General features: G+C 38.3%; 1 protein-coding gene across 4 annotated transcripts in view; it reads left to right on the plus strand.

The window, feature by feature from the left end:
• The window catches only part of PDE4D (phosphodiesterase 4D), a gene marked incomplete at its 5' end in the record, with an annotated part of 1,452,651 nt that overhangs the window by 1,436,569 nt on the left and 2,370 nt on the right, over positions 1–13,712 (plus strand). For all 4 annotated transcript variants that reach the window (XM_080803360.1, XM_080803363.1, XM_080803361.1 and 1 more), the window contains 7 exons: positions 94–266; positions 901–999; positions 1,856–2,020; positions 3,239–3,338; positions 11,167–11,321; positions 12,224–12,346; positions 12,835–13,017. In XM_080803360.1, the coding sequence (XP_080659486.1) occupies positions 94–266; positions 901–999; positions 1,856–2,020; positions 3,239–3,338; positions 11,167–11,321; positions 12,224–12,346; positions 12,835–13,017 (998 nt within the window). The remainder of the gene's footprint in view (positions 1–93; positions 267–900; positions 1,000–1,855; positions 2,021–3,238; positions 3,339–11,166; positions 11,322–12,223; positions 12,347–12,834; positions 13,018–13,712) is intronic.

Below are 13,712 nucleotides of genomic sequence, written 5' to 3' on the forward strand. Positions count from 1 at the left end.
TGAAAACCTGTCCAGTTATGTACATTATGATTAAAAAGTAACAACTCAGTTAGACTTCACAATAAATGTAGAACCTTTTCTAAATTTCTTCAGATAAGCAACATGAGGTGGAAATTCCTTCTCCAACTCAGAAGGAAAAGGAGAAAAAGAAAAGGCCAATGTCTCAGATCAGTGGGGTCAAGAAGTTGATGCACAGCTCCAGTTTGACGAATTCAAGCATCCCGAGATTTGGGGTTAAAACTGAACAAGAGGATGTCCTTGCCAAGGTAAGATGATTTTAAGGATTGTGGTCATAATATGTTGGGATGACTTTTAATGAGTTTTAATTCTTTCTCTTTTAAATAGGTAGACTAGTTCATTAATTTGTAGGGTCCTTTTTCTTTGAAAGTGGCAAAGTACTTTATAAAGCTCTTTACAAATTACTTGAGGGTTATTAATATGTGGATTTAGGTGGTTTGGAGTATGTGTTTGTTGCTTTTTTACATCTCCATTTTTGATTGTTTGACCTTAAAGAGTTAGAAATATTTTATATCTTTTGGGTTTCAGGAGAATAGTAAACGTTTTGTAAATAGATTTCATATATTGAAAAAATGCTTTGAAATTGATAGTCAAAGTATCTAACTACATTGTATTGTCAAAGGCGTAAGGTTAAGCCATACTACTCAGTTTTCAGTACATTTAAGTGGGTTACCTAAAAGTTTGCCTGTACTTACCAGGTGTATCCATTACATTTAAAATGAATCTTTTATTTTTTCTTAAACCTAACACTCTTTTTATTAAGAGTTTTTATTAACACTCGTCTTATTAAAACGTTAAATTCAGTAACATTTAAATGAATTTGTTTATTGATTTATATTCTTCTTCTGCTTCCTAATTTTCTCAATCTTTCTGTAACCCCAGGAACTAGAAGATGTGAACAAATGGGGTCTTCATGTTTTCAGAATAGCAGAGCTGTCTGGTAACCGGCCTTTGACTGTTATCATGCATACTATTTTTCAGGTAATGTGGTTAAGTTCTAACACCTTTCCTTTATTGGGTGATATAATGTCTAGTCTATGAAATGTGCTTGTGTCTTCTCTTCTTTACTATTCACCCTTTTTTGTTTATTTGATTTTTTTTTTCTTATTTGCCCCTTTACCAAGGGACAAATAGTAACAAAGTATGGAGTGTGGGTCAAACATAACTAAAACAGTTTTGTTATTTTTTCCATTCCAAGAAGTCATGTGGGAAAATTGAAGCAATTCATTAAAGCAAGAGTTTAAAATCATCTAGATGATCCTGATTTGCATAGAGTGGAGTACGAACTAAAAAATGAATAAGCCCCTTGTTGACTAACCTTAGCATATAATTTCTTGAATTGCTGTTTCTTGTATTGCTCTCTTTTCCATATCAGTTTCCCCTTCTTGTTGAGCTTTTGCCCCAGCTCAGGAGTAGGATATAAATGAGGACTTGAGACTGCAGACACCCTGGGACTGGCATGGCATGTTCCAACCCTAGAGAAAATGTTGAGTTTCGGTTGGTGTGATCCATTAGCTAAATCAGTGATACTGGGTTAAAGTTGCCTTCATGATTATCAGACACAGACACTTTGACAGTTGGCAGCTCATTCCTGACACCATACCTCTTGAGGAAAGCAACGTGGGGCCCCCAGAGGGACAACCCTACCCTTGCTGTGTCCCCAGAGCCCCTGGATATTCTCAAAACGTCTCCATTTCCCTCGCTAGACACTACAAGGGGTGCTATTTCTATTTCTGGGTTATCCATAGGTGACACCAGTGTGATTTTTCTGTTAACACATCTATGGAAAATGTTTTTATGTGAAAACAAGATGTTAAGAGGATTTCCTTTCCTACAGGAACGGGATTTATTAAAAACATTTAAAATTCCAGTAGACACTTTAATTACATACCTTATGACTCTGGAAGACCATTACCACGCTGACGTGGCCTACCACAATAATATTCATGCTGCAGATGTTGTCCAGTCGACACACGTGCTATTATCTACACCTGCTTTGGAGGTAAATCTGTTTTCTAAAACTTTGAGACCACTAACCTGCCACTCATAAACATCTCTTAAACTTTTATACTGGAGGGTGGATAAGGGAGAAAGTTAATGGCTTCATTGGAAGTATGTTGAGTTATTGGGAAAAAAATGTTGTGATTAATAAACAGTTCAGTCTTTGATGAATTTTTCAAAGATTGATCAAAGTTTTGGGGATTCATCTGTTCACCGTACTGCTTCTTTGAAATGACCTAGTAGACATTCCATAAAGTATATCTAGCTTATTCAGTTTTAGTTAGTTTCTTTGAAATTTAGCCTGATGCCTTCTACATTTATACTTCAAGGATGATATTATTTATAAAGTAGAGACAATGTTTTGATATTTTTCATGGAATTTTTCAGAAAGAAACACATCTTTAATTCTATCAGATTTTAAGAAGTTCCAATGAATGTTTATTAAGATAATTTGATTTCCTTAATCATTTGGGGGAAAGATTCTCTTTTGCTAATATGTTTTATAGTTCAGATTGTTTTCATCATAAAATTGTGTTAATATTTCATCATCTGAGTGAGTGGTTTTCTACTGAGGGTGGTTCCTCCCTATTCCTCCTGCCCTGACCCCCACCCGCCAGGGACATTTGATAATACGTAGAGACATTGTTGTCTGTCTCAAGTTGGAGATAGATGCTTCTGACATCTCATGCTTCAGACCAGGGGTCCTGATACTACAGTGCACAGGATAGCCTCCCACAACAAAGAATAATCTGGCCCCAAATGTCAATTCTGCTGAGATGGAGAGTCCCTGGTTTGAATGAAAAAAAAAATTGCTCATGTCATTAATTTTATGTACATTTTCAGGACATCCTTAAACATCTTAAATACTTTTTTTTTTTAATTTTATTTAAAGATATTACTTATTTGAGAGAGAGAGAGAGAGAGAGAGGATGAAAGGGGAGAAGGTCAGAGGGAGAAGCAGACTCCCCGCTGAGCAGGGAGCCCAACGTGGGACTTGATCCCAGAACCCTGGGATCATGACCTGAGCCGAAGGCAGTGGCTCAACCAGCTGAGCCACCCAGGCACCCATCATCTTAAATACTTTTAAAATAAGCTATTAAATATTTTGAAACTTCATTCTGTTTTCCAACACGTTCTAGGACGTAATTTGCAATTTGTATATACCTTTCATTGTATTATTACAGAATGATAATGTTATCTGTCGTGTCTGATTTTACAGGCTGTGTTTACAGATTTGGAGATTCTTGCAGCAATTTTTGCCAGTGCAATACATGATGTAGATCATCCCGGTGTGTCAAATCAGTTTCTCATCAATACAAGTGAGTGAAGTTTGTTTATTTTTGCAGGAAAAAAATATTTTTCCTTTGTATGTCTTAGAATGACCAAGCTTGTTTATAAACTTGGGATGTTTCCAGAACTGTATGTTCTTCTGGGATGTGTAAATATGCATTTTATTGACCGTGTGTGTTAATGTAACCTGGCTCTGAAAATTATCGTTTCCTTATCCTATGAGGCTTACGTTGTTTGAAAAACATGCATTTCAGTACTTCTCTAGAAATAATGTGTTGGTAGACAAGGGTAACCAAAAGTGAAAGTTTGCAGAAAGATTTAGATAGTTAGATTGTCCCTAAAGTTTTAAATAAAAACAGGAAAAGTTAAACCTTCCTCACTTTATGTAGGTTGTCATTTCATCCTCTTCAGAGGCTATGATTACTCTTTCCTCATACAACACCATGCCCAGCTCTGCTCTTTCCTTTTTACATCTTCTGTTGAGGACAATAGGAACATCTCTTTGACTTATTATCTTTTTTGACTTCTCTTTTATTTAAATGGTTTGTTTTTTTTTTTAAGGATTTTATTTATTTGGCAGAGAGAGGTCACAAGTAGGTAGAGAGGCAGGCAGAGAGAGAGGGGGAAGCAGGCTCCCCGCCCAGCAGAGAGCCCGATGCGGGACTCGATCCCAGGACCCCGAGATCATGACCTGAGCCGAAGGCAGAGGCTTAACCCACTGAGCCACCCAGGCACCCCTTATTTAAATGTTTTTAACCATTACATTTTTTCTCACCCATGACATCTCATCAGATAAGAAGTCAACACTTGGGACGCCTGGGTGGCTCAGTTGGTTAAGCGTCTGCCTTCGGCTCAGGTCATGATCTCAGGGTCTTAGAATTGAGCCCCAGCTTCCCTGCTCAGCAAGGAATCTGTTTCTCCCTCACCTCCCAAACCCCCTAACCTCTCTGCTCATGCACGTGCTTGCCTGCTCTCTCCCTCTCAAATAAACAAATCTTTATTTAAGAAAAAAAGCCAGGGTGCCTGGGTGGCTCAGCGGGTTAAGCCTCTGCCTTCGGCTTGGGTCATGATCTCAGGGTCCTGGGATCGAGCCCCGCATCGGGCTCTCTGCTCAGCAGGGAGCCCGCTTCCCCCCTCTCTGCCTCTCTGCCTACTTGTGATCTCTCTCTGTCAAATAAATAAAATCTTGAAAAAAAAAAAAGAAAAGAAAAAAATGTATCACTGAATTAGGATATATGAGGAGTGGTAGAGACTGTTTAATATGGGGCATCTCTGACACACAGCTTCCAGGAAAACCTCTATAGGGAATGTTTAGGTAGACTTGCTTGAGCTATGCCTTTACAAAGAGGTTTCAGTTTTACAAAATTTCTATTCTTTTAATATTTGAAGTGAATTGGTAAATGATTTCAATGTAGTATTATCTTATTTCCTCCTACCTTGGTAGATTAATGTTATAAATTCACATTTATGTACAAAAAGCAAAGTTGTTAGATAATTTCTTATATCTATTAAAAATCTGCCCTTTTTTGCTATGGCATTGTGGATAGCAGCCTTCTTGTGACTAAAGATGTTGAACTCTGTGGCGTCTTTTCATTCCCCTTTTATTCCCTATACTTTGCTGTAGCCAGATTTAAAGAGGCAATTTAAATTAGCCTCACTTTGAGAGATTTAACTCAGATGTTTAAAATTATTTACATCTATTTTTTATATCTCAATCGCCTTTGGACTACTCTATAACAAAATGGACCTCTGTGACTCATTTTCTATGTAGGAGCATTGGGAAAGTCATGGATTTCCTGAGAGGTGTGGATACTCAAGTACATTTTAGAAGTTTGGTTTATGAACTTATTAACCCAGGATTGGAGAGGCTAACATCTCATGTTCAGCTATCTTATGAGAACCTATAATGGGGTGCTTTCAAGAGTCATCAAGGCATTGCTAAGTTTTAACACATAAATATTTATACACATCGGATGCAACTATGTGAGTTTAAAGCATCAGTGCTTAGGGTTGACTATCCTTATGAGAAGGGCAGAGAGGTCATATGGTACATTGTGCTCTGTGCTGGCACTTTTCCGTACCCTGACCAGATTTATTATTTTGATTTTTAAGCATGTCTTGATACGTTCCTAATTTTACAAACACATAAAAATTTTGTTCTAATGTCAGCCTTTAAAAAAAGGCATGCAAAATATAGACTGGTGTGTTATCTTTGCATTCTACTCTATACAGTATTATTGTTCTCTTATTGTAACATTATTAAGAAGAGATTAGATTAAGAAGAGATTATTATCAGTTAAAACAACTGATAATGGGGCACCTGGGTGGCTCAGTGGGTTAAAGCCTCTGCCTTCAGCTCAGGTCATGATCCCAGGGTCCTGGGATCGAGCCCCACATCGGGCTCCCTGCTTGCAGGAAGCCTGCCTCCCCCCTCTCTCTGCCTGATTCTCTGCCTGCTTGTGATCTCTGTCTGTCAAATAAATAAATAAAATCTTTAAAAATAAATAAATAAAAAATAAAACAACTGATAATAAAGTCAGTTTCCAAATAATCTGATATTTTTTTAAAGAAAAATGAGAACCTACTCTGTTATTCTCTCCTGTAGACCCCCTAAATCAAATGAGCTTAGTCTGGTACTGGAGAACTCTGGCAGGTATTAAGGGACCCATGGAGTATGAAATTTAAGCTAGCGAGGCCTCAGTCCACAGATGAATCTGATGCCCTCCAAAATTTGAGACTCTCTCAGATAGGTGAGATGAACAAATTTAGGGGACAATTATAAATACAGTGACAATGGCCAGCGGTGTCTGTTTAAGATCATTTTGCTGATGACCTGCCTGAGGTGAAAGGGTAACTAATCCTGCTTCTGAAGTACTTTGTTATTCAGTGATGGTGTGATGATCTCCTTTCTCTGAGACCTCAGCAACACTGTGAGGTTAACAGTTACCAGAGCAGCTTTGGATTGCTAATAGTTCCTCCTGGGCAGGGTGTGAGAAGGCTGTGTTATTCCTGAGTGAGTGAATCAGCGTCATCCCCTGGTACATGAAAGTATCCCGGAGTGGATCAGGGACCCAGATCAGTATGGGAATCACTGTCTTAGTTAGCTTTTGACTAGGGATCATGCCAGCAAGCATTTTATTTCAGGACACAGAAGAGGTTAATATGACCAGTAACACAAGTAAGTTTGAACTTCACAGCATTCTATAAAGCAATCTCTCCCATAACTTGTAAACTTGCAATAAATAGCTTTGTAAATACTCTTATCAAAATTATGTGATTATGGGGCGCCTGGGTGGCTCAGTGGGTTAAAGCCTCTGCCTTCGGCTCAGGTCATGATCCTGGGGTCCTGGGATCGAGCCCCGCATCGGGCTCTCTGGTTGGCAGGGAGCCTGCTTCCCTCTCTCTCTCTCTCTCTGCCTGCCTCTCTGCCTATTTGTGATCTCTCTGTCAAATAAATAAATAAATAAATCTATCTTTTAAAAAAAATTATGTGATTATTTTTAGTTTGCAGGAAATTCTTTATGTGTAGATATAGATAGAGATAATAACTATATAATAGCATATTACAGATACACAGATAGACAGACATTAAGTGTATGTTTTCTGTTTTTTTCATGGATTGAGCCTCAGTGGTTCAGATTAGCACACTCTCAACTCTTACCTTGGAGCTGGTGCTGCCAATGTGTCCAAAGCCAAGGGTTGAATCTGTTTCTTATAATAGAGAATTCTAAAGACTTCTAATCATCACATTTACAAACCCCTAGTTGGGAGGTCGCTTGTCCTATTTTAAGGAGGCTACAGAGGCGCAGTGAGGTTGTATGACATCCTCTGTTGGAAGGCTCTGGAGCTCACCAGGCTGCTTCCCATTCCTGGTACTCCTCTGCTTCTTAGTTGTAACAGCAGTTCCCATAATTTGTTCCACTTGTAGGCGCCAAATGATTTGATACTAGTGATACGTACATTCATGGTAAATTCATGGAGGCTTTGAAAACAGAGACATCAATTCCACAGACAGAATTGGTTAAGTTTTGTAAGTGATTTGGGGAATGAGGAAATCTGAGTAGGATTTTAAGAAGTTGAAATTCCAGGGTAGGAATCTGTATCAGTCTTTTTCAAAGTTAGTACATGTAAATAAACCCATAAAATGTAAATAGTGTCATAAAGTTTTGTTGGAACATGCTGGAGAGTATTTATCATAACAAAAGCATTTGACTTCACAGAATTATTTTCTGAAACAATGCAGCACTGTCAAAAGCACAGAATATATATAGTATTAAATTTTACTTGGAAAACAAGTAATTTTTGTTTATAGAAAAGATGTCTAAATTTTAGGGGAAAAGATTTACTCACGTTGGTCATGTGTTCGAAGCAAACGGCTTTGATTTCCAAGAGTAGAGACATTTCACTACATTAAAGTGGAGCTGGATTTAGCTACCAATATACACACAGTTTTATTCCTCTGGTCTCATTTTAAAATAAGCTTTCCATAGCTGTATCTGTGGATTATATATAGAATGTTATTTTTCTGCATAAATCTAACACTTTCAAAATAAAGATAAATTCATTTTTATCAAATGTGATTATATAGAAATACTGCAGAGATTGATTTTTTTTTTAAAGATTTTATTTACTTATTTGAGAGAGAGAGAAAGAGATCACAAGTAGGCAGAGGGGTAGGCAGAGAGAGAAGGGGGAAGCAGGCTCCCTGCTGAGCAGAGAGCGCGATGTGGGGCTCGATCCCAGGACCCTGAGATCATGACCTGAGTCAAAGGCAGAGGCTTAACCCACTGAGCCACCCAGGTGCCCCCAGAGATTGATATTTTATTCAACAAAAAATACTGAGAGCTTTCTCTGTGCCAAACAACATTCTAGGCATTAGAAATATATGGGTGGGGGCGCCTGGGTGGCTCAGTGGGTTAAAGCCGCTGCCTTCGGCTCAGGTCATGATCCCAGGGTCCTGGGATCGAGCCCCGCATCGGGCTCTCTGCTCCGCAGGGAACCTGCTTCCTCCTCTCTCTCAGCCTGCCTCTCTGCCTACTTGTGATCTCTGTCTGTCAAATAAATAAATAAAATCTTAAAAAAAAAAAATTAAAAAAAAAAAGGAATATATGGGTGAACAAGATAATGGCTTGTCTCTGAAGAGCTTGCCTTCCACTGGAAGAGACTAAACTGTAACACATGAATATCAGATGGGACTAGTCCGGTGGAGAAAAATAAGGCAAGTTACAGGCACAGGGCATTAATGAATTGAGGAAGTGAGCCAGTTTTAATCCTTTGTCCTTGGCAACTAGATCTTAAAACTACCACTTCCCTTCCCCATTTCAAGGAGAAATATCTTGTTCAGAAGTGCCAGGGAAACCAGACAACCATGCATATCACATGAATAACTTTTCATTTTATATAGGGTCTTAAGTCTCTAAGCAGTCTTTGGCAGAGACTGTTAAGACTTGAACAGAGGGGTGCCTGGGTGGCTCAGTTGGTTAAGCGACTGCCTTCAGCTCAAGTCATTATCCCGGAGTCCTGGGATCAAGTCCTGCATTGGGCTTCCAGCTCTGTGTGGAGTCTGCTTCTCCCTCTGATCTTCCCCTCTCGTGCTTGCTCTCTCTCTCTCTCTCAAATAAATAAAAATAAAATCTTAAAAAAAGACTTGAACAGAGATAATGACAAGTCAGGTAGAATGTGATCAGGGCCAAATCAGTGACACAAAGTATTAAGCAGAAAGTGAGAGGTTCTGCCTGTAGTAACCAGGAAGGGCTTCATGCAAAAGGTTACTTTTACTGGGCCTTGAGGACAAACAGGTTTCAACAGAAATGTTCTATAAACTATTTTCTCACCCTCCACTCTACCTTCCTGTACCTTAGTGCAAACTTTGAAGGCAGCTTCCTGGTAATTCCTGAACCTTCAAGGACTCTGTGTAGGAGTGCTGTGGTAGCATCTTTGGAGAAAAACTTCTCAGGAGATGCAGAGTCTTACCTCCTTTATATGTGTCTATGTGCCTTCAGACCTAAAGAAGAGTAGAAACTTAAATGACTACCCCGAGATTCAGTTGCTTAAATGGTAACATGTGTTCATTTAAAAATTCGTGGTCTTCACCACCTTCTTGTTAATAGCCCCAAAACTGGAAGAAAAGGGGACACCCACTCGTAAGCAATCTTTCATCACCTTTCTGGCCAGTCTGGATTCTTAGTAAATCTCGGGAGCCAACAGCTTTCCAAGACAGGCTTGGTCAGGACTCTTGGACCACCCTCTGTGTGCAAGCGCATCTTTACATTGGTTAGAATTGAGACTCATTGTTAAGAGAATCCATACCACAGATCACCCTCCTCCTTAAAGTAATAACTCATCACCTTTTTCTTGCAGGATCCACAGCCTTATTTTCTTTCTTCTTTTTTCATGAGATATATAAACTAGCCCAGGTTTTTACAAGCCTGAGTCAGTTCATGCGTTAATGCCCCTTATCGCTATGCATACTTATTCCCTTACAAGAACCCTAAAAGTTGAATTAGGCATTCTTTGTCCAGTCAGAAAACATTTGCTTTCCTTCCAGTTTGTATCTTTTAATAGGAATCTACTGTAGAAACCATAATACCAGGTGTTAAGATCCTATAGAGAGTTAATTTTTGTATCTATGTTATCATCTATAGATAAATGTTTCAGTTTGAAGCTTTCAGAGACTATTTAAAAGTCAGACTTGACCAGATACTATCTGAATGAATGAATGAATGAATGAACACTATTGTTTTATCCCCCCAAAAGAGACTATACACACCCACTCCTTGGTACTCTACACATCTCAGTTCCTGTGGTTTGAGAGCAAAAATTTAGATGTGTTAACTCCTATTTCTGTAGTATATTCATAGGACTTTACAAAAGAAATATGTCTACTTCTCTTCTCCTTCCCGGTTCCTTTAAAATAGTCATTAAGTAACATTGGATATTTCTTTCTTAGAAATATATGTATTTTCCAGCATTAGTCAGAAAAAAAGATCAAATACATGTGCTTTTGGTCTTTACAGTGACCTAAGTGGAAACAGAATAAATCACAAATTGTTTTTAATGACTATCTTATGGAGTCTTGTCTACTATTTATAGGAACTAGGAAAGAAGCAGGATCTTACTGCCTAAAACACACAGGTCCAGGGAAGTCATAAGGGAGGAGCAAAATCTTCATCACGGAGTTATGTAGGCAGCTGACCACCTGTCTCTGTGAAGTCATGAACATTCAGGTGGGAAGGGCAGTGTATCTGTATGTAGTGACTACCATGATACTCAGAAAAGAACATGGAAAAAATAAGTAAAACTTTGACTTCCAAAGCTATGCTATGGGAAAAAAGAGTAAGAGCAGCATGAAAAAAATCTAGTATTGTTCATTTGTTCCAGACTGTTCTTGAGTATAATCCTAAACCATATGATCCTTACATTCTATGAAATGTTGGGAAGGTGGTCCACAGTTAGCAGGAACATGACAATCTATGCTGTTGATATGTTCCGGCTGTTAAAAATGATGTCATGTTCTGCTGCCCATGGAGCCACCTGTGGCAGATCTGGAGGGGAGGTTCAAGAACATTCGGCCCAACTCCTCTTCCACTTTAGAAAAATGGCAGTGGAGATCGATAGAATGGAATGACTTGTCACATATCAGTGGCATTAGAACTCATTCCTAAGATTCCAGTGCCCCTTTCCACTGTTACATTAACTAGTGTATTCTGTCCGGGGCAGAGTCATATAATGGTAAAGCTAACAGAGATGTTGAGGGGAAATTGCTTCTTAAACCCAAACTATGTCAGAATATGAAAATAAGATAAACTCAGAAAAAAATGGCTTTGTTTATCTTCTCTCTCCTTTCTTTCTTTCAAGACTCTGAACTTGCCTTGATGTACAATGATTCTTCTGTCTTGGAGAACCATCATTTGGCTGTGGGCTTTAAGTTGCTTCAGGAAGAAAACTGTGATATTTTCCAGAATTTGACCAAAAAGCAAAGACAATCATTAAGGAAGATGGTCATTGACATTGTAAGTAGCTGATAAACACAAAAAAGAGAGTTGTGATGCAAGTGGTTTTCTAAAAGTGTAAGAATGAGATGAGTATCAGGTAAACGGAATCATGTGTTTCCAAACATCACACTGCCGCTTACATTCAAGAAGCCACCCATGCTGCCAGCAGTGATGTTCCCTACTAGGTTTGCTCCTTCCAGCAGTTTGGAGTTCAGAATAGGGACAGCTTGCCCTTACCATTCTAGTTTTGTTTTCTAAATTTCTCCAGTCTTGTGGCAGGCAGGGAAAATGACTAACAAAAGCAGTTAATTCAAATGGATTTTTTTCCACTTGTGAAATGGAAAATAAATTTATGTCAGTAGATGGTACTATTTATGGACATCCATGACTTGTATTTATGCGCAGTATTCACAGAGATTATGACACAAGAAAATCTCTGGTTATCAGAAACTTACTGCGTTAAGCTTTGTACCTACAAAGGTAGGAGTTATGGAGTTTTCTGCTGTCTTGGAACAGCAGAAGACTCACCAGGTTCTGAAGTATTCTGTGAACAATGTTGAGTTCCTTGGTCAGAGTCCAGGTACCACTTTCTAGTCCAAGGAATGGAAAAAAACTTTGGAATATGTGCTGATTTCTTATCCGCGGATCTCATCTTTTTCATTGTGAAAAAATGGTTTTTCACTGTGAAAGTGGTTGCTGCTGCTAGCCTTTTGTATATTGCACATTCTCATCTGGGCTTTCAGAAAACCTTCAGCAAAACAGAAGAGGCTGCCCAAAGGAGGAGTAGTACAGAATTCCCACTCACGGCTGTTAGATGCCATAGTGCTTCTCCAGTTCCTTCACATTCTGCGTTAATGTTTTCATATGCAAATTCTGACTTATCCTCTGGACTTTGTTACTTATGAAAATACTCTTTTAAGGTACTTGCAACAGACATGTCAAAACACATGAATCTACTGGCTGATTTGAAAACTATGGTTGAAACTAAGAAAGTGACAAGTTCTGGAGTTCTTCTTCTTGATAATTATTCTGATAGGATTCAGGTAAAACATCATTTGAATTTGTTCTCTGTTTGTGTGCACATGTGTCTGTGTCTAACTTTGGTAAGATTTCTGTTTCCTTTCTTGCTTCTTACAATTTTAGTAATTTTAAGCAGAATTTTTTAACCAAATTCTTAATCTTGAGAATTAACCAGATAAAATTATTGGCTTTTTTTTAATTTGCATTTTCGTTTAAAAAAAAAAACTAATATCTCACAAAACCGACCACTTAAGCAGCTCTGAACTTAATCAGCCATGCACACATAAACAGTTTCTTATGATATTTTGGTACGGTGGAAGGGATATCATTGGGGGCTATTGACACAAGTGTGAACCATACATAGACACATCATAGTTGAGCTGTTTGGAAGGAATCTTAAACTACATGTATTTTTAAGTGTCACATTCATCCACTGTGAATTTCTAGTAAAAAGTAAAAAAAAGAGCAAGAAGAAGCAGGTGCTGAATAAAGCGTTTGTCTCTTTTACTAGGTCCTTCAGAATATGGTGCACTGTGCAGACCTGAGCAACCCCACGAAGCCGCTCCAGCTGTACCGCCAGTGGACGGACCGCATCATGGAGGAGTTCTTCCGCCAAGGAGACAGAGAGAGGGAGCGGGGCATGGAGATCAGTCCCATGTGTGACAAGCACAATGCGTCTGTGGAAAAGTCACAGGTGATGCATTCAGCATAAAGTTTACAGAGAGAGCACAACTCCAACCTGAACATTTGATCGCTTTTTATGCATGTCATATGGTATTTCATTGGGTCTTTAAAATTACTTTGTTTTTGACAGGCCAGAAAACTCTCATTCTTATGATTTTTATTCATATGGACATATATTCATTTCTCATGACATTATATCCATCCATTATGGCTGTATTCATCTAGTATATATATATAGAGAGAATTTGGTCTATCTGAACTCATAAGTGAATTCAGTTATATGAAGCCATATAGAGTATCTGGTCTGACTTCAGTTATCTAGATTCACCTATAAATTGGCCATTCTAAAATAAAGTCCAGGTCTAATGCCTAAGCTCAACTCTGTAAAAAAATGGAAATTGTTTACATCATAAACATACTCTTGAACTAAGAGTTCTTGCTAATTTTCACCAGCTAGTAACAACACTTTTATATGTACTATTGCCTGAAGTAGTGACTATTTTACCACACTCAGGCTGGAAGTCTTCTGTTCAGTGTTATGTTTGTGAGCCTTGTTATATATTTTATATTTTAATGTAAACTATATATATATGTATATAAATTGATATCATTAGATACATAATCAGGTATTTGTGGGATCTAGTTCACCTTTTCCATTGTTTCTTAGTCCCAAGTCTATTTTTTTAACTAGGAATTTTTTTTAAC

This window comes from Martes martes (genome assembly GCF_963455335.1).
Source record: "Martes martes genome assembly, chromosome: 5".
In the NCBI taxonomy this organism is placed as follows: Eukaryota; Metazoa; Chordata; class Mammalia; order Carnivora; family Mustelidae; genus Martes; species Martes martes.